Consider the following 22,154-nt stretch of genomic DNA (forward strand, 5'->3'; position numbering starts at 1 on the left):
TAAATAGAAATTGACATGAATAGATTCATTCATTCATCCATTCATTCATTCATTATCTGTAAGCGCTTATCCAGTTCAGGGTTGCCGTTGGTCCAGAGCCTACCTGGAATCATTGGGCACAAGGCGGGGAATACACCCTGGAGGGGGCGCCAGTCCTTCACAGGGCAAAACACACACTCACACATTCACTCACACACTCACACCTACGGACACTTTTTGAGTCACCAATCCACCTACCAACGTGTGTTTTTTTTGGACTGTGGGAGGAAACTGGAGCACCTGGAGGAAACCCACGCGGACACGGTGGGAACACACCAACTCCTTACAGACAGTCACCCGTAGCGAGAATCGAACCCACAACCTCTGGAGCTTTGTGACTACATTCAATGCTACTGATATTCTATATTACAAAAGTATCACCACACAATCAAGTTGTGTTTTATGCAGCTGAGTCACTATAATATATGATGTCTAGCAGAATATGAATTGTTTCTATAATTCATGGAAGTATTTATTTTTTAATTTTTACTGTTCTACATTACATTATGAATGCATTTTGCGGAAAAAATTGTCAAGTGTTACATCAGTAATATTTTCATAGTTGTAAGGTTGGGGTATTGGTGTTATGAAGGTATAATACATACCAGCAGGCTCAGAGACGATGACCTGAATTTTCTGAATAGGGCCATTGTCATCATAAAAGAAACACTCGGGCATCTGGACGGTTATGGTTTTAGACGTTGCCATGACGACCCCGGCACTGTTCTGAGCTACCATTGGCCTTTTAGTTGGCTTAGGTGGGGCTAAAATTAAATAATCAGAATACAATAACAATGTAAGTACATTTTGACCACATTTGTGGACTCAGATTTTCTCCATCCCACCTTTAGTGCACAATGAAAAAAGTACACTGAGCAAATTATTCAGACCAGAAACACTCATAGCAGAGGTTAAATGTGCATAAGCTTCTTTCATGTGGCAGAATATAAGACATTTTTCACAATACAAAACATCTGAATGTTGAGGCAAGATCTCAGTTAACTGGGTGACACAGATATTTTTATGATCTCATTGAACACTATGCTGATTCCACATTAATTAAGAAATATGTAGGCATACCCTTCTGTATCACAGCCCTCCTTCCAAATTTCCAGTGAATCCAGTGAAAATCCAGCACTTGTTGTTTGAATATTACTCAACTCATGATTGTTTACACATTTATCTAGTATCATCGAAATAATTTCAATGTAAAGGTGTAGTGAAGTTTAGGTGTCATGAAAGAAGTTAAATTTTGCTCTCCCTGTATTTCTCTTCATGTACATTTTCAGATTCAGGAGGCAGGATTCAAGTGCTTGATAATGTTTACTAGTAGATGAAATGGTATAAACAATAACACACATGAACCAGCATGAGGACTGTGTATACAGAGACGCTGATTACACAGTTAACACATCAAAAAAGAATTGATTAAGAGGAGGCGGAACAGGGCGGGCTGTGGTCATGGCAACCATGACAATTCCACTTAGGGGTGAATCTCAGTGCTTTGCATTAGCTGATAATTATAGCCTTTTATCATTTAGACCTTGGCACAATATTGGGTCTCAACAAAACTGTACTGGGCTCATTCAAAACATTTTTGAATGGAGACAACGCTAACTTCCAGCATACATCTGACCTTTTTCTGGCATTATTGCAGTTTAATAAAATGATATTACGTATTGTATGTAATAGATAACAGATTGTTCAAAAACCAGCATAGTCTTGTCAACTGCCCCAAGAATTACTGCCATCTGATGCATTCTGTGAGGAAACATATTGTTCTGTATAATAGCAGCAAGATATGTTACATTTGTCTTATACGGTTGTTTTCAGTGTTAAACAGATATCTGTGATATTACACATTATGAAAAATTCATTAATTCATTCATTAACTGTAACCGCTTTTCCAGTTCTGGGTCGCGGTGGGTCCGAAGCCTATCCGGAATCACTGGGCGCAAGGCAGGAATACACCCTGGAGGGTGCCAGTCCTTCACAGGGCGACTCACACACTCACACCAACGGCCACTACCAGCGTGTGTATTTGCACCGTGCAAGGAAACTGAAGCACCCAGAGGAAACCCATGTGGACACGGGGAGAACACACCAAACTCCTCACAGACAGTCTTCCGGAGAAGGACTTGAACCCTCAACCCCAGGATCCTGGAGCAATGTGACTGCTCCAGGTGACCTGTGTGACCTGCTGCACTACCGTGCCGCCCCATTATGAAAACTGGTAAAACTTATTATTATTACTATTTTGATTCCTTGCATGAGGTCTTATGGCAGGCTAAAGGCTAAGAAAGTCCTATCTTCTCATTTCTCTACTTCTCAGTCTTTTTAGGACATGAAATTTCCCAGATAAAACAAAAAATAGGGAGTTATAAGAAGGATATTAACCTTTTATTCCTGTTGTGACACGAACTTCTGAACTGGGCCCTGGACCTGCACCATTTACTGCAGATATCTGTGAATTTACAAAAGCAAACATACCATGTTGTTATTTTAAATGTGATTTTAAATTATATCCCATTTGATTAATGTATGTTCATATTATGTATGCCTTGTAAATTATTGTCATCATTATTTCTATGCAATTCTTACTGTATGGGTACATGGGATTCATATCTATATTCTTGCCTGTGTGCACCTGCACCTGAGTGTATTAGATTCTTTACCCTTATGCTGTAGTTAGCTCCTCCTTTAAGTCCCTCTATAACAGCAGTCATGGTCTTGTTCGGGTTGCGGATCACATTCACACTGTCAATGTGAAAGTCAAGTTGTCCGTTGCGATATATGGAAACACTATAGGCACTGATGTTCCCATTTGGTTCATCCGGTGGAAGAAATGTCACATATATGCGAGTCACCTCCTCTGGGATCACTGTCAAGGTCAAGTTTTTGGGTGGATCCTTCGGCTCTAACAATACAGAAAAAATACCCAAACAGTTAACAATAATTAAGAAAAAATTGAATGCATGAATAAGGCATAATGCAAGTGCTAATTGAGTAAAATGAAAAAATTACTATTTATTATTTCATGTCTGGCCCTCATTTAGCCTCCGTAATCTGCACAAAAACCTAACTGGTTGGTAGGTAATGCTATTAGTTCTACAGTGTACCTTTCTTTTCAGTGCACGTGTTTCTAGAATTCCTTTGGCCAAAACATAAATATTTGCAGATGATGGACCGCTGAAGGCCTAATCACACACAGTGATGTCACATTCTATATGAGGGAGGCACAATGCCACACATAATGTGTTAAAAATTATCTGGAGCACATCACCAAGACAGTGAAAATGACAACTGACTTCCTTAAACACCCCCTTTTGCACTACCAACAGAAATCAATGCCACAGCTGTCATTGTGCAGCCCCTCAAAGATTATGGCCATCATGGTGAAAGAACTCAGCCCATCCTGAAACACTCCTACACAGCCATTAGTCAAAATGTCATCACATATGTGTCATGACATCTGTGGTTACATGGTTCGGTTGGAAGAGTATGGATAAAGTAATTGACTGTAACCTGCTACATTGAACACCTGCACAAGTGTAAAATAAAGACCATATTGACAAGCTCACTTTATATGTCACCTATGGCAAATATAGGGAAGGTTTGTGATTAGTAATAAGAAATAAACCTGATTCATATTCTGATTTTGACACACTATGAATTGAACAAAGTAGTTTGGGGAATCATATGCCATAATGAAAAAGACCAATCACGTACACACACACACACACAGACACACACATATTCTCATATGCACACACACACACACATCCTCCCTCTCACCCTCTTCGAGTGTCCTGATGAGAATGGGCTCAGAGGCCATGCCGTCTCTGTGAGCATCAGTCACATCTCCAGTAAAAGCAGTGACAGTAACTAAGTACTGAGTAAACGCAGTCAAGTTCCCAATAACCACTGTCCTTATTTCTCCTGATCGCCTCACAACACTTATATTGTGCCCTGAAGCATCCAACTAAAAGAGGAATAGAAATGGAGAATGATGAATCTAATTAAAAGTTTAACTGAGTTACTTCTGAAGATATAAATAAGTATCAATCTTCTTCATGCAGTCATCACTTTAACTCACAGCAACAACGTCAATTAGATAGGATGTGGGCCCTGAAATTATTGCAGGTTCCTTCCACTCGATTTTCATTCCAGAGGAGGAAGGCACTACTGAGACAGCTTGAGGGGGGGCATCAGGGTCTGATAGAGAGAGAAATTCATCAAAAAACAACACAAATACAAAATGGTCTGACTGACTAGGAAAAGCCTTGGAAAAATTCCAATGATACTGACCAAAAACCATGTAAAGTTGATTTTAAATAAGAGGGTTACAATCACAGCAACATAAGGATTGTGAGCAGCTGGGCTTCAGCCAACATTAAATTAAAGTTTAAAGGGTGAACCCACTGTTGTTACTACTTAGATAAAATACACACGGCCTAATTGTATGACAAGGTATAAGAATAAATGTGTATTAATTGTTGGATATGTTTAGGTTAGACATACTGCCTGCAAGTGTTTGTATGTAGATCCACTCTGTAGGGTCTCCTGCTCCAGCACTGGTGAGGGCTACCACTCTGATACGATAGCTTCTGAATTTAAGTAGAGGCAGTAGTGTTACCCTCTGCTCCTCTTTTGTTCCATTCACAAGCAGCACAGCATCACTCTCCACACAAGAAGGATCCTCCACCATCTCACAGGACCGGTTCAAACGCTGGCTGTGCACTTCGTAACCCTGCAAACGGCCAGGAACACTAACAGGGCGGAGCCAGCTCAGTGTCACAGAGTCAGATGTAATATTCAGCACAGACAGAGACTGTGGAGGATCAGGAACTATAAAGGAAAAAACAGAAGATCAAGAGAGAGATTTCTTATCCATAATGAGTCAACAAATGCATGACACTTCTTCATGAAATACCTGCACAAATTAAAAGAAAAAAAATATATAGACAAAATGTTTTCATTTTACCTGATTCTGGAGGAGTGTGTGCTGTGCAGTTAGCATTGTCTCCTGATCCAGCTGAGTTTACCGCAGCCACAGATATAATGTAGATAGAGTTGGGTTGCAAGCCACTTAAAGTATGTGTGATTAGTTTTGGATACATTGGGGGATTCACCTCCTCTGTCCGATCCTTTGAGCGAATGAGGTACTGCAGGATCTGCCCATTGGGGTTAACTGGGGGTTCCCATTCCAAATACACAGAATCCCAGTCAGAGCCTGAACAGGACAAATTCCCAACTGCCTCGGACACTGCAACACAAACATTGCTCACGCTCTCACATATTTTTTAAAGATCTGCTTGTGTATAAGCTCCTTATTTTTGCTCTGCCAAATCAGACAGTTTAAATGGTCAGTTTCATAGATGAAAATGATTAAAAGCTTAACAATTTACCGATAAATTGGTAATGCTTTAAATTACAGCCCACTTATTACTGGGTAAGTACAGAGGACCTGTTAAATAAGCTGTAAGATAAAATAAGTACTGAGTATTTAAAGGGTATGATACTAGAAATGTGGTTATTAGTGGGTATCTTACAAACATTTCACAAATAATAAAGGAGAGCAGAAGAGTCAGCTATATACACATAATGCCTCAATCCATATAGGCAAAATAGTGTAAAAAATCAATATGTGATGATAATTATTGTGGTAAATCACGTTCTGAACCTAATGAGTACAAAGCACCATGAAACTCTACCAGTGCCTGTTATCAAAGTAGCTGACCATGTCCTTCTCACATTGAAAATAACTTTAATGGATCTATAATAACATTCAGAACTACAGTCAAGTTAAAATAGAAGCTGCACTCCATATTTATAAAAAATGAGAGCAATAGTCACTTGTAAAATCTGTCATACTTTTAAATCAATTTTGTAATCTATAATTATGCTTAATCGCGACCCCTAGCAGTTACAGATAATGAATGAATGAATGAATAATTATGCTTAGAAGTACAAATGGATTCGGAACATAGTTACATGCCTTATTTGTGAAGTACCTATAAGATACCCAGTAATAACCACATATTTCTACTATCATACCCTTTACTTACTCAGTACTTATTTTATCTTATGGCTTACTCGACAGGTACTTACTCTGTTCTTACGCAGTAATTAATGGGCTGTAATTTAAAGTGTTACTGATATAAATACTACCCTTAATGGCCATTTTTAAAAAGCTCAAACAATCAAAAGGAAACAGAACTGGAACATGCTAAAACATTTTTTGACACTTGAAAATCACAAACTCAAAAATGTTGCACACCAATTCTATGTTCACTGATAACTTCCAGAGCATAATTTCAAGTGTACAGTAAGTGTGTGAGACTATGTTTTATGTGTGGGGGTTTTACCTGACTCATTGGTAGTGAAGGTAACTGGAAGGCTGTACAAATCTCCATTGCCTGCTCTAGTATAAGTACACACACTTATTTCATATGAGCTATGAGGTTTGAAGCCACTTAATTCTGCATGTGTGGTGGTGTCTGAAGAGTTCTAGAGCAAAAACAGACACCAGACATAAATACAACATTTTTGTATCTATTTGATAGATAAAGTCACACACACATACATATCCACACAGAAACATATTGTGCACCTGGTATCTAATGATGTTTGTGGTTAATTCAACTATTCTGAAGCCATAGTGTTGAATCAGTCCATTGGGCTCCAAACTAGGTTCCCATTGAAGCCACACTGAGTCAGAAGAATGGTTAAAGATACTAAGATTTTGTGGTGGAGACATTGGACCTACACACACACACACACAAACAAAAATAGAGTCATATGAGATGGCATCTTTACATGCCTGAGTCACACATAATGGGCTCTTTCATGGGTCAACAAAAGGCATTTGAGGGTTCAGTGGTCTTTCAGAGTTTTGTGATGCTGGTTGAGTAATATTATATCCTGAGACACTAACAGAGTCACTTCACAGCTAATAACCAAAGTGCTTTAGAAAAATGAGCTGCACAGAAAATATAATAACTCACCTGCTTCATCAGTGTGCAGAGCCAGCATGAGGGAGGGACCTGTGCCCTTACGATTCACCGCAGAGATGGAGAGATTGTAGGGTGTATATGGAGTGAGGTATGTGAGAATGAGCTGGGTCTCCTTTGTGTATGTGTTGTTGGAACCCCTTGGACCATTTAGAACTACAGCGTATTCAGTTATCTCCCCATTCGGTTCAACAGGGGCATACCATGTTACCAACACAGAGGTGGCAGACAGGTTCCTGCTTATTCCCAGCAATGGAGCAGAACTAGGGACTAGAAGACAGAGAACATATTTAAGACAAACACAATTATAAACACTTTAAAAACTATGACATCATCGACATATTTGTCATGTGCCTTTCCCATCCTGGTCACCAGAGGTCATCATTCCCAGAGTACTCGGGGGTTTCCATGACAACAGACTCATTGAACTCACCTGCAGTTCATCTCTCCTTTTTAAAAGACTCTCCCTTCATTAAGTAGTCTGTTGAGTATTGTTATTTTACCTACAGTTCCAAGCAATTCCCCTAAAGTTTCCTGTTTGATTTGTTAGTATATTTTTTATGGTTATAATCACGGTTTTTCGGATTAAATTTTTTTGTGTGTTTAGAGGCTATGACCATTTTGACTTTGATATTAAATACAGGGAATGGATCTAAACTTCTCACCTCTCATGTTTAAAAAGTATATTTTCTCTTGGCCAAAAAATAATACTTTTTCTAATATATATATAAAAAAATCAATGAGTTTGCCTCATTATGTGTATGTGTGTGTTTTAGTCTGAGACTAAGAATGTGTCTAAATAAGTACATGCTGCTTACTGTCATCATCCGTTCTCAGGTTCAGCACAGATGTGTGGTTTATGGCAGAGCCTGCTTTGGTTTCTGGGGTAACATGGAGAACATAGGGGAAGTACTTTCTGAGTTTGGTGAAGAGGAAGATGGTGTCACTGGTTGTTGTGGTGATGGTCCGGTTGTCTGTGCGGTTGATAAAGGGGTGGGTAATGCCAGCCTCCTCCAAGCTCAACTGGTAGGAGACTTTACCATTAGGCTCTAGAGGAGGGTCCCAACTTATCACTACAGCAGTAGAGCCATAGAGCTGAGCTGAGAGATTACGGACTGGACCACTTGGCACTGAGAAGAGGACAGAAAGCCACAGTCTACTGTGATACCTGAGCAACAACTAATGACACTTTAGAAAAGGGAACAAGTAGATCAACCCTGAAAAAGTGTCAGGAGATAAAACGCTCATTGAAATCAGTAAAATAAATCATGAATCCCATTTTGTTCCCCTTTCTGAAGTGTGGTCAAAAATACAGCTGTTTTGTACAGTACAAATTCCACATGTTCAGGCATGATAAAACAGAATATTATATAATATATTAAAAGGCATATTGTTGAGTTACATTTAAATCATCATCAAGTTCACACCAGGCAAAAGAGCAGAACCAACAAATTCACAGCTTGAACAATCATCAATTCACATCAAATATCACACTCCATGCAATGCATAAATATAATTAAGGAAAAAAAATCCTTTATACACAAACAATAAAGCTTGTTTTCCTTCAGATTCATCCTGCAAAATGACTTTGAAAAAAACTAAAAAAAAAAAAAAAGTAAAAAGTGAGAGTCAGCTATTGTCTTTGCATAGTGTGACATGGAGTTCTGCAAAGATATAAGAAATGTGTTGCTTATCCCACAGGACCATAATAAACTGGACAAATGGAATGGCGCTGCAGAAAACAAACAATCATGGAAGAGAGAGAGAGAGAAAATGAAAGAGAGAAAGGGAGAGAGAGAGTGAGGGGAGAGAGAGAGAAAGGTTATTATTATGTAACAATGTGAAACACTTCATCAGCCTCACACACCAGGGGAGAGTCTCTTTTCTCTCTCAGGGTCAGTTCTGCACCGTTTTTCGTAAAATCACACCAAAACTAGGTATAGTCTGCTTCCCACGGTCTATGGCATATTTACTATGACAGAGCATCAATTCCAGGATTCTGTCCTAACACTCTCAGCCTAATAATACATACATGTATATTTACACCAATCAGCCATAAGATTATGATCACCTCTTTGTTTCTACACACACTGTCCATCCTCTCAAATCCACTGACCAGTACATAGTTATTCTACAATTATAGACTGTAGTCGGTTTGTTGCTCTGTATACTTTGTTTATACTTGATCCAGTGGGTTTCCTGACTGTTTTAAAAAAAAAAGTGTGAAAAAATGCAAACAACGTATGCAGAGCATAATGTGGACTACAGCCTGCAATGGCAGACCTACAAAGTGCTTCTGTATGGTCAATGGAGCTAATAAAACGTACAGAGATTGTAGAAACAAGAGGTTGTGATAACGTTAAGGCTGACCAGTGTATACAGTCCTGGATTGTGCAAAAGTCAGAGATCACCTAGTCTCAGCCACAGACACTCAGCCCACAAGTTGATGGAGAGTGTGATACTTTCAGTGTTTGTTAAGCTGGCCTCACTGTCAGTATTCTGGCAGTTGCAATCTGATTGGCTATCTGCCTTCTTCTACACATCATTCTAAAATAGCAGACTTCTAAGATAGATTGGTCCTTTTGCATGTGAGTCACATGTTTTTTCCTGCAGTAGCATGTGGGTCTTGGCCACATTTATCTGAAAATTAAATAAATGAAGAGTAGACTCTGACTTCTGCATAGTACTGTAATTATAAATATATAATTATGTAAGTATAAATATATACACTATGCATTATATCAGCAGCAAAGCATTCTTGCTACATCAGTGCAGCCAGTGAAAGAAAACACAAGCTGGGAATGTCTGGAGTCTGAGATTAAAAGAGGCATAAACATCTCCTAACCACACACACACACACACACACACACACACAAATTACCCGCCAAAAAATCTCTTTCTCTCTCTCTGTTAAAAACTTGACAATCACAGTTTGCTGCTCAGAGAGAGCAGTCCCCTTTCACAGTCTGCTGAATGTGTATGTTTGTTTAGGAAGTGGATGTGTAGGTGTGTGTACTAGTGTTTTAGTGTGATTTTTTTTTAGGGATGAAGAAGTAAAACTGCTTGGAAAAGCGGTACAGAGCTGCTGTCCTGCCCCATCTGTGTGAGGAGACTGACCGTCCTCAAGGGTGGTGAAGTTAAGGGGAGTGCTGCTCACACCCCCGTCACCCAGGGAGGTGCTAGACCTCAGCCACACCCAGTACTCCTGCCCAGCTTTCAGTCCTGCCAGCTCTGCCCACTGCAATGAGCCCTCCACCTGCTAAACAGGGGCACAAATAAACAAAGTTATATTCTGTACATAACATACGAACATACAGTTTTTAAGAACGATGTAATGTTCGGTGGCGCAGAAGGTAGTGTCGCAGTCACACAGCTCCAGGGACCTGGAGGTTGTGGGTTCGATTCCCGCTCCGGGTGACTGTCTGTGAGGAGTTGATGTGTTCTCCCCGTGTCCGCATGGGTTTCCTCCGGGTGCTCCGGTTTCCTCCCACAGTCCAAAACACACGCTGATAGGTGGACTGGCGACTCAAAAGTGTCCGTAGGTGTGAGTGAATGTGTGTGTGTGTGTCTGTATTGCCCTGTGAAGGACTGGCGCCCCCTCCAGGGTGCATTCCTGCCTTGCGCCCAATGATTCCAGGTAGGCTCTGGACCCACCGCGACCCTAAATTGGATAAGCGGTTACAGATAATGAATGAATGAATGAATGTAATGTTCAAACTTTCCAAAAATTTCATCAAGACTATTTAAAAAGAGAATGAAAAATAATGTACAGATGAGAGAAGACTGTTATAGCTATTGATCCTGGATAAAACCGTGGTCAAGTCACTGTTATCTTACTGTTTTTCATTATCATGAAAATTTATGGCAGCTTCTGATTTCATTTTCTTTCCAGCTGAATCAGCTGATGGTCAATATTTTAGGACTAGTTATTTTCTGTTAGTCTAAAGGTCTATTCACACAGAGTGTGATTTTTAACGAAGGGGAACCTTCATACCAAATCATACTCTGAAATCACAGGAAGATGCTGGAAGAGAAAGAAGAAGTGCATTCCTTGATTAGGAGCAATGATGAATTTATCTTTTAATTTTAAGCATTGCAGCGAAATGATGCACACACTGAATTCACCCTATTCTACAGAACAACATGGGGAGTTCCGCACTTCATTCAGGATCTACAGCTGTATAACAAGTTGTTTTAAATATATTTCTGCACATCAGGTGAATTTGAAGCTCTGCTGTTGCATGTTTCTCTTTGCATTTTTCTAGTCAGAGTTTTGCTTGTTCCTTAAGCTTTTATGTTGTGCTAAAATAAAACAAACTGTTATGCCACTTCCTTGTCGCTCAATTATTTGTTCTGCAACCAACAACGGACAACGGAGCTCTGATTGGTCACCCTGATATATATAAACATCTGTATACGACTGCGAAAGACCTCATTAATATGCATGTGTTTGTTCAAAACTTGATGTCCATATAAATTGGTGTGAATAGGCTATAAGTCACATACAGTATTTAAACATAATATTGCATTAATATTATTTACTCTTTTATGGGTCACTGTGGCATATTAAATCCTTTGTTAGGCAAACAGCTATTTCTCTTCATTAATCATGTGTAATTATATTATCATATATTACCACAACACACTTAGTACAGGTGTAATAGCAGCAATTAAATGTAATTTAATCAGCCACAAGCAAATCATACGGATGATTGGCAGTCACCTCTTTGATGATAATATCTGCTGATTTCAATAATGCATGCATAGAATTATTATTATTACATATACATAAAAGTATTTTGTGTGTGTACCTGGTCAGAAAGAGTGATGTTGTCTGTGTAGTAGATGGTGTAGAACTGTATGATACCATTGGGTTCTGTGGGTGGACTCCAAGTCAGCCTCACTGATGTGGTGGAAAGGACTACACATGACACATTCTGGGGTGGGTCAGAGGGCACTGTTACAGAGATATGTACACACACACACACACACACACACACACACACACACTTGTGAATATCAAAAACAATTGTATGGGTATATGGAATATATGGTTATGAGTGGAGAGTGAGGGTTTTATTACCAGACTCTGAAGTGCTGAAGGTAATGTAGATCAGTATACCCCCATCTCCGAGGCGGGTCCAGGTGCTCACAGAGGCGTTAAATTTCCCTGGTCCATCCACACTCACCACCACTGATGTTACAGTGACATTGGCTACAAACTCAGAGCTTAAGTTCCTAACACACAAACACATGTTGAACATAATAACAATATTGCTCATACATAAATTTTACATTGATAATAGCAAGGGTTTCTCGTGTGTTTTTAACATGCTAAAGACAGATATTCAACTATGAATTGCATCATGAAACACAGTTTATTAAGTCAAATTCAGGCACCAAAACCAATGAGAGCCTATGTGGCTGTTAAAAATGTGCAAAGGAGATAAATCAAAGTACTTTGGATGGTCTGTTGACAGCAGTGAAGACTGTGTTGTAAGCAGTTAAATTTAATCAAGTAAAACAATACATTTTAAGCATGTGTTGCGACTACATGTGGAAATTCAAATACAGAATGTTGTAAATTGTGTTTTTACACTTTTCACTTTAATAAACTTAGGAGAATGCACTATTCAGTCTTGTTTTTATTTATATTGTGTATCGCAACTGCAACCTTCCATTTGTCTTAGTGTGTAAATGTATGTGAAAGTTTAGCATTATTTTTTCATAGTGAATCCTTAAGATTCATTAAACCGAGTCTAATTTTCATGTGTGACATCTTTCATCATTTCATTCAACATCAGGTATTTGGTGATCCATACATGACATGCATCCATACATACAGGCAATTCTTTTTATCTGCCAGCTTTCTTAAACCTTTGATTTGCAAAAACAAAGGTAAAGAGCACTTACCACACTCTCACTATGTAGTAAAGAATTTCTGAGTTGGCCTCTTCAGGGTGTTGCCATGACAACTCTACTTGGTTATCTGACAACTTCCTGGCACGCAAGAACTGCGGGGGGGAACTTGGTACTGTCGTTCAGGAAAAAAACAGTTCTTATATGTTACCAAGCACAAGACCTAACAACGGTTAAAGAAATGATGTGAGCTTGAACAGACACCACTGTAGGCAGACACCACTTTCAAACCTCATACACTTTTAGATACAAAAGTAACAAAAATGTCTTGGAAAATCTTGCAGAGAGTGCATTCCCTTTAGGCGCTTCTAAGGCTTGTAGTTTGTCTGTAAAAAAGCTGTAGGGAAAATATGAATATTAGTGTGTAATGGGTTATGTTCGACAGGTCAGATGGAACTTGGCTGTGAAAAGAAAGAGAGGAAAAACTCCATTACTGTTTTTAAGGTTTTCACTATTACCCAACAGTGAAGTCACATATACACACACACTCACCGTCTTCAAGGGTAGTGATATTGAGGACCTCACTGCTGTGGTTGCCCAACCCGACTCGAGTGGCTGCCTGAACACTGAGGCGGTACTGTGCGTATTTGCGCAGGTTGGTCAGGACAGTGAATGGAGTGTGTGTGGTGACGTTCAGAGTGTGTGTGGTGTTCCAGTACTCCACGCTGTAGTACAAGATGAGGCCATTGGGTACAACCGGGGGTGACCATGACACATTCACCTCACTGGAGCTGATGCTCTCATAAACCAGTCCATATGGAGGACTGCCAGGCACTGAAACACACACACATATCAACAGAGAAGTTGAAGGATTTACACCATACATTTTTATAAATACCTGTATTTCATGTTTTTCACCCTGAGATCCACTCTTGTACATTTCTTTCTACAAAAGCATTCATTTTTACTTTGCCATACTGAGCCACTTGGAAATAAATAGTCTTTTTCTGCTTCGGTGCCTTAAAGGGTGATACTCAATTAGAACAATTAAAAAACTGTAACTTTTCAGAATTTGAATATAGGTTATTGTTCTATTGTTCTCAACTATTTTTCAAAGGAACTAAACATTTCAAATAATAACATTCCATTTATAGCTTTAGTTAAAGTGGCAAATTGGCTGTAGGCTACATAGGTAGATGTATACATATGTGTGTTCTTTATGACACCACAGAAAAACAATTATTTCAACGCTTGAGGTTTTTGTGGCTTAATTATTCATTTATGAGACTTGGAGTGTTTTTAAAACTTTTAAAGCTAAGCTCATATTTCAGTTACATTTGACGGTTTAACGACTGAGTTTGTAAGTGATGCATATTTTTGTCTTTCATATGTGTGTACTAAAGTGAGCACCAGGGCTGAGCAAAACTGACAGAAAATCAATATTTCAATGCAAAAAAATAAGTCTTTCACTGGTTTCATGCGTACATTATCTGATTATTTTAATTGTTCAGAATGTCGGGATTTTTTATTTTAATTCTATATATTATTATGATCAATTCAAAAGTAAATATAGTTTATGTCATCAATTTTATTTAGAATAGATGACACAAATACAGAGATCAGACTAGGAATTGAACTATGGCATGTAATTTCACATAGTCCCACTCCTGGTCTTCCCTTCCACACATTAATGCATTCACATATGCAGAATGAAGCAATGTCTGCTCTGATACTGTGCCAGAATATCCACTATTTTTAGCTTTCAGAATGTCAACTCATTTGTTATACTCTGTTGACTGTTAACCTACATATATATACCACATACAACTGTGATAAAAGTACAACTAATCATACAGCCCTAGAGCACATTTCAACATCAAATTACGTCTGATTTGGAATAATAAAACAAACTTTTTGGAATTCATAAAAACTTTAAGCAAAAAAACAAACAAACATAGTCTTCTACGTGTCTAAGGAATAGCTGCATGACCAAAGTACAGTTTTGTGTATCAGAGGTCTCAAAAAACCATTCAATTACACACAGAGACTGAGGGACCCACCATCCTCTCCAGACAACATGTTCAGGGTATAAGAGATCTGGTCTCCATGTCCAAGCTGTGTGTACGCACGAACAGTCACATTGTAGCGAGTATAAGGCTTCAGGTGGCGCAGTGTGATGCTGGGTACGGTAGTGTTGACTGTGTGGCTGTAGGTGGCATTGGTGCAGGAGACTTCGTACTGCCGAATGATGCCGTTGGGTTTTTCAGGAGGAGACCAGGTGACTATTGCGGTGGAGAAGGTGGTGTTCACTACAACCAGATCTTGTGGAGGAGAGTCTGGCTCTAACAGAGATTGGAGGGTGGGGTAAGTATCAGAACATGTTTGTGAGAGAGTGTGTTTATGAGTAAATGGAAAGAATTAAAGGTTAATATCTACTCCATACCATCTTCAGGAGTCAGTACATAGACGTCATCCTCCTCAGACAGAGGGCTCTCTCCTACTCTAGTAGAGGCAGCAACACGCAGGTAATATCGAGTATATTTGTCCAAACCTGGAGAGAATATTAACACATACAGTTTAAATAATCCAAAACAGCATTTTATTATGGCAGAAACACAAATATATAATTTTTAAAATGCAAATAATGCTTGTTACTGCATTATTGTATTGTATTGTATTATTGTGTAAGAAAAATGTATTTGCAGAAGTGTCAAAATTTTACATTTCAAACTGAATGCTAGTTTTGGAATGTTAAGTATTTTAAAGTATTAAATTGCTATTGCTATTAAACTACTTTGTCCACCATTTTGGAGACTGAGCTACTTAAGAAATGGAACAAAGCCTCATATTTTTGGAGATAGTTATGTGTTAAATATGTTTGCAAAACTGGGATATACATACAATTTGTAAAGGCATCAAAAATGCACCACTAACCTGTAAGGACTATGCTAGTGTCCTCTGTCCTCTGATTTTGGGCCAAATGTCTTTGTACGTTAAACAAGTAGATAGTGTAGTGTGTGATCTTCCCATTGGGGTTCAGAGGTGAACTCCAGTTCACGAAGATAGAAGTGGAACTTATGTTCTGATAAGACACGTCCTGAATAGAACTGGGAACTGAAGGAAGTTCACAAAGTTTAATATCGGTGTTCAGAAACCCATTCTACTGGCAAAAGTAGAATTAAAGTGTAGAAACCCGTTACCCTCTTCTGTGGTTTTCTCTTTGATTACGGTGGCAGGTCCCTCTCCAACAGTAGTGTAGGCCGACACACTGAAGTTATACTCAGTGAAGGGTCTCAGGCTCCTCACCACATAGAAGATGTGATCAGATGACAGATCACCTACTTCTTCAGTAGCTGGGAGAACTGCTCAGTACAAACAAACACAATCCCCCTCAGAACACTTGAGAACCAATACCATATGTGTACAGTAATAAAACACTTCATCTTTAATTTCATATAAAATTAAAGTACAGTGCAATAATTATATATCAGCAAATCCACTGAAATGAAATCACGGTAAATATTATATAGCTATTATAACATTATTACACTCATTTAAATAGAATACTAACAAATATTTTCCACCATTTCAATTAACTTTCCGTTTTCCCTTCACTGTCTTTGTTTCAATGGTTTTCTCATGGTACATTTAAAAAATGTCTAACCTTATTTGGAACACATATGTTCTCAAGTGCAAAATGAATGCAAATTATGAAGCAGTTATTAAGAAACAACAACAGTTGTAAAAATGTTGTTACCCTCAATAGAGCTAGTGACTACAGGACGGGGCTGGTAGGTCACACTAGTGTCTGCTGCCCTGGTGGAGGGCTGTGGATGGGCTGGGCTGAGTACGGTTGTACGTGCAGAGCCTGCGGTCATAGCAGAAAGGTCAGACACTGGTGAAGTGATAGACTCCCAGGGTGTAGGAGAGCGCTGGTCAGGAGTAGCAGTCAGCCAGGAGGTAGGTGTTGCAGGGGGCCTGGAGGTCAGAGTCTGACCGACTGTGTCTGTAGAGTGTGAGAATGGCAGTGAGTTTGCTGTGTCAGTGTTGAGCTTGCCCATGCCTGGAGAGCTGGGGTTACTGGGGCTCCACGTGGGCTGGAAAGTGGAGGAGGCAAGAGTAATAGCCGACTGTGCAGTCGCCATGGTGATATTAGTAGATCTCGCATAGCGACGCAGCACTCCAGAACTGTTGTCATAGTAACCTTCTACCAACATACCACCACTTTTTCCAGTCTTGTTTGTATCCTACAAATAAACACAACACAGCATCCTTTAGTCAGAATGTATTAATAATTACAGTATATTCTTTTCTTGTTCAAAGAATTTGTGAAATATTCAATAATAATAATAAAAAAACCTGCAAACCTGCAGGGAAATAGTTGTAATAGTTTACATTTCAAATGTGTATGTTATTTAAAAAATACAAAATTCAACATATTGAACAATAATGTATATAGCATTTGTCAGACAAGGTAAAATCATTATAAACAGATTATAAACCTCAACTGTTTGGAAAAGGGAAGTCTATCAGGTCTTCTAACAGAGACATTGAACAACCAAAAAGATTACAAACCAGGGATCTTAAAAAATACACTGCAAATGTTAATAAGGACATTAATAAGGATCTAACAAGAATTAGATCTACTATTAATCTGCTACATTTATATCACAATATCACAACTACAAAGAACTTGAATATAAATAGTTTTAATTACAGTAACACTTGTGCTCTGTGTGTTTTTACCTGTTGCAGCCTTCGCAGCGTGACGTCCTGTACAAGTAGCTCATGGTAGAGGACTAGTATACGGTAGCGAGTGATTAGTCCGTTGGGCTGTTTGGGGATTCCCCAGGACAAACGCACAGACGTAGAGTTTACTGCTACTGCGCTCAAATTAAACACTGGACCTGGAGCTAAAGACATGCAAAATCCACATAAAAGCACACTCATAAAAGAGTTCTGTGTTGCAAGATATACTGGTAAGAACATGAGACATAATTGAAATGCAAACTTTTATCATTTTCTCCAGTAGGAGGCAGCACATACCTGCCACACCAATGACACTGTAATATGAAAACTAAATACTATATATATATTGTTTAACTTGTGTATTTAAAGCATTTTTCCCCTCAGAGATTTCTTCTCTAAAATTCTTCCCACTGTCATATGAACATATGACATATGAACACAGTGGGAGTCAAGTCCTCAAGATGTTTTTAACATGGAGAAGTGGTACCAAGGAGAATGTTCCCAAAAAGTTATTGCATGGGTGCACAACCAACCAGACATTTACATGTGCTGCTGAGGGGTGGGTGGGGTGGCGGTGGCAAGACCAATGTTCAAAACACAAGATAGTCATGTTTGAATCTGTGAACCGTGTTATGCTAATTTCCAAATAGCATTAAATTTACTGAACATATTCTGATTATTTGTGATGTTTTGGCACTAAATTAATTCCATACCACCCAATGTGTCACATTTTCTTCTGACCAATAAATTAACCAATTGTGATAAAAGTATCTCCATACTACAAAACTAGCTAAACTTTAAGCATTAACACTACATAAAATCCCACGGTGACAGAAAATAACTACAAGTAGATTTCTGTCAACTAGTATTTTTACCTATATTTTCCCAAAATGTCTACAAATATTTCAAAATTCAACACTTGTTTGCAGTGTATAATTTTTAAATAGAAGTCACATTTACATAAAGTTATATGAATGAAGAAGGAACATTTAAAAAGTCAGGTAAAATACCTTCTGGTGTGTAACTGCAGCACTCGAGATATAGTGTGAATCTTACCTTCTGAAGGTGTTGAGATGCTGGTCTCTGCCGCTGGTCCAGTGGCTCCAGCTGATTTGGCCATAACAACAACACGGTAAAGCGTGTATGGTGTCAGGCCAGTGTACACAAAAATCTGCTCACTTGTACTGTTTTCACTAATAAAACCTGAAGCAAACACACATATATAAAGATTGTTACAAGGGACCAAATTAATTATTAAATGTTTCAACACCAAATTAGAACCAGAGATCCAAGCTTGAAGTGCTAAAATGACAATGGTCTTTAAAGAAAAATGCTCTGTACAGTACCGTTTCACACAACTGTTTTAATGAAGACCTGCTGAGGGCTCATTTTGACACAAAATTTAAATTTGCTGTTGGTATTAAGGTAGATGACCTCTCATCTGTGCAAGACTGCAAAAATACATCCGTCTCTCTCCCAGCCCACTGCTGAAACTCACATTCATGCATTCATCTCCAGCTGTTTTGTTTACTGCAACTCCCCTCTTGTTGGCATTAGCTCATTACTACTCCATAAACTTGAGATGGTTCAGAATTCTTCTAAATGTCTCCTCCTTCACACCAAATCCCATCACCACGTCACACTAGTTCCCCAAAACCTCGACTTGCTTCAGATTGCGTAATGCATTAGGTTCAAATCCTGTCTGACCTTCTTCAACTTTACACACCTAAGGCCACTCTCAGATCTTCTTCAGCTGGACTACTTGCCATCCTCTCTTCCAACTTGTATAGTCTTGGCCAAGCCTTTTCTAGACTTGCTCTGTGCCTTAGGAACTACAAACTTAAACAAAACTCCTCTCTATCACAATCCAAATCTAACCTTAAAATGCCTCCATTTTCTCTTGCATACAACCTCCCTCTGTCTTGAAACTAATTGCAACCCATGTCATTTACTCTTGTTCTTGTATTATGTTATATGTCATGATTTGTCTGAAATGTATTATTATTATTATTATTGTAATAAATTATTATTATTATTATTATTAGATTTGCTCAGTGTGGTGTTGGGTAGTACAAAAGATGTAAAAGTCAAGTGTGATGTGTGACATTTAGTGCATGTGATTTAGCTTAATTTAGCTACCTGCTGGGCCATAGAGCTGGATGACATAACTGAAGCGTCCTGTGATAATGGTAGGAGGCTCCCAGAACAGAGACAGAGATTTAGAGGTGATGTTCCATACTGACAAATTCTGTGGCGAATCCTCAGGGGCTGCAACAACACACCACATACACTTCAACACACACTTTACACAGACAAAAACTGTTTGGATGGGAGATCAGTGAGGAGTTACATAAGAAACAAATGCCTTGTTTCAACTTGAGAAGCTAGATTTATTCAGGCCAGTCAGAGATCCTATTGCAGCTTGTTTAGATTTCTCACAGTTGGAGCAAGTTGGAGCTATATACAGTCACGTGAATAGTGGTAAGAGATAAACCCATCAACATCTATTAATATGAAGGTGTATGTACAGTTAAGCAAATAATGTATGTCTCTGTATTTTCCTGTGTACTATAACACACTAAGGGTAAAAATAATTTTAAAATGCCACAGTAACTGTAACAGGACAGTGGTGGAAGTGGGGACAAATGCAGAAAAACTCCAGAAATATAGGGTAATAACTGAAAGAAGTGAGGGGAATGTTATAAAACTGAAATGTGTTGTCATCCTTAACAAGATTTCAGCTGAGGATGTACTGGTAAATAATCGTTTGATTTAAAATATCAGGAAAACCAAAGTAATGCTACCGCTTTATGCTTAAACACGAAGGGATTAGGTTAAAAAAAGGAAGCCAACTTAATTTAATATCTCCAACTGTGTATGAGCTGATTCTTTACAGTAACATTTTTATAATGTGCATGAATCACCTGAATTCATAACAGGATCTATATTTATTTTCATGTATCTCTAGTTACTTGAGAAACTGTAGATTTTCATATTTTATTTGACTAAAAAAATATGTTTTGAAACAATTATAATTATATATATATATATATATATATATATATATATATATATATATATATATATATATATATATATAAACATCATCAATTTGTCCAATTCATTCAAATATACTGTACCTTGATCTAAATAAACTATATCATAATATTGTTACTACACAGCAAATTCACTAGTGTTAAATCAACACTATAAGTGTTAATTTAACCCAGAGAGTGTTGACAATTGATCATTTTTACACTAACAGTGTTAATTTAATAATGGTGAATTTGCTCTGTACCTACAATATATATTGGGGTTTAGGTGTGAGGACATACCGGCCTCTGGCATGCGGACCATAGTACTGGCAATCTGGCCCTCTCCATCGCTGGTGAAGGCGGACACTTCAAAAACATAAGCTGTGTAGGGATGGAGCTTGTCCATTCTCACACTAATGGGCACACTCCAGGTGGAGGCTGGGGGAATGGCTGACAGTGTGACTGAGGGCAGAGCTGCAGACGTCATCAGAGAGGAATCAGAGGGGCTAGGAGTTCCTCGAGACAAAATGTCAGCAGCATCCTATAATGCACACATGCACATTGATGGTCACCATATCGTAATGTTCATTCATTCATTCATTCATTCATTCTCTGTAACCACTTATGCAGTTTACGGTCACGGTGGGTCCAGAGCCTACCGCGCAAGGCAGGAATACACCCTGGAGGGGGTGCCAAACCTTCACAGGGCAACACACACATTCATTCACAGACTCACACCTAGGGACACTTTTGAGTCGCCAATCCACCTACCAACGTGTGTTTTTTGGGCTGTGGGAGGAAACGGGAGCACCCGGAGGAAACCCACGCGGACACGGGGAGAACACACCAAACTCCTCACAGACAGTCACCCGGAGCAGAAATCGAACCCACAACCTCCAGGTCCCTGGAGCTGTGTGACTGCGACACTACCTGCTGCGCCACCGTGCCGCCCATATCGTAATGTGCATATAAAAATAGAGAAAAAGCATGAATAAAAAGTGAAGTGTTTGTGAGATATGAAGTGATGAAAATTGTTGTTTTCTATAGTTTTACAAAATACAAAGTATTTATTGACATGACTGAAGCCAGTTTAAATGCTTGTAACCAAAAACGTAACACTTTAGTCTAACTTAATACATTTATTTCAATGTATTCTTATGTACCATAACAGATTACTATACAATAGTATGTATGTTGTAATGGGCAGCCATGGCTGCTAAGAGAAGAGGGCTTAGGGCTCCTAGCTTGTTCGTTCGATTCCGTGAATTCGTGGCTGAGGTGCCCTTGAGGAAGGCACCGAACCCACAACTGCTCCCCATGCACCGGAGATGGCTGCCTGACACTCTGGGTGTGTGTTCACAGCCCCTAATGCATTAGTGTGTGTGTTTACTGCCACAGATGAGTTAAATGCGGAAGATAAATTTTGTTGTACATTGTACAATGACAAATAATTGCATAT

At 38.8% G+C, this 22,154-nt stretch overlaps 1 protein-coding gene across 1 annotated transcript in view; it reads right to left on the minus strand.

The window, feature by feature from the left end:
• The window catches only part of ptprq (protein tyrosine phosphatase receptor type Q), a 49,441-nt gene that overhangs the window by 7,092 nt on the left and 20,195 nt on the right, over nucleotides 1-22,154 (minus strand). Inside the window, 25 exon segments of the mRNA XM_066685604.1 lie at nucleotides 645-803; nucleotides 2,437-2,503; nucleotides 2,715-2,956; nucleotides 3,835-4,021; nucleotides 4,136-4,254; nucleotides 4,561-4,887; nucleotides 5,024-5,305; nucleotides 6,408-6,549; nucleotides 6,653-6,804; nucleotides 7,047-7,322; nucleotides 7,871-8,182; nucleotides 10,131-10,311; nucleotides 11,864-12,009; nucleotides 12,136-12,290; nucleotides 12,966-13,086; nucleotides 13,464-13,745; nucleotides 14,972-15,253; nucleotides 15,355-15,462; nucleotides 15,846-16,025; nucleotides 16,112-16,273; nucleotides 16,669-17,158; nucleotides 17,658-17,824; nucleotides 18,717-18,863; nucleotides 19,800-19,928; nucleotides 20,996-21,236. Coding sequence (XP_066541701.1) covers nucleotides 645-803; nucleotides 2,437-2,503; nucleotides 2,715-2,956; nucleotides 3,835-4,021; nucleotides 4,136-4,254; nucleotides 4,561-4,887; nucleotides 5,024-5,305; nucleotides 6,408-6,549; nucleotides 6,653-6,804; nucleotides 7,047-7,322; nucleotides 7,871-8,182; nucleotides 10,131-10,311; nucleotides 11,864-12,009; nucleotides 12,136-12,290; nucleotides 12,966-13,086; nucleotides 13,464-13,745; nucleotides 14,972-15,253; nucleotides 15,355-15,462; nucleotides 15,846-16,025; nucleotides 16,112-16,273; nucleotides 16,669-17,158; nucleotides 17,658-17,824; nucleotides 18,717-18,863; nucleotides 19,800-19,928; nucleotides 20,996-21,236 — 5,056 coding nt within the window.

The sequence above is a fragment of the Hoplias malabaricus genome, chromosome 11 (genome assembly GCF_029633855.1).
Source record: "Hoplias malabaricus isolate fHopMal1 chromosome 11, fHopMal1.hap1, whole genome shotgun sequence".
Classification (NCBI taxonomy): Eukaryota; Metazoa; Chordata; class Actinopteri; order Characiformes; family Erythrinidae; genus Hoplias; species Hoplias malabaricus.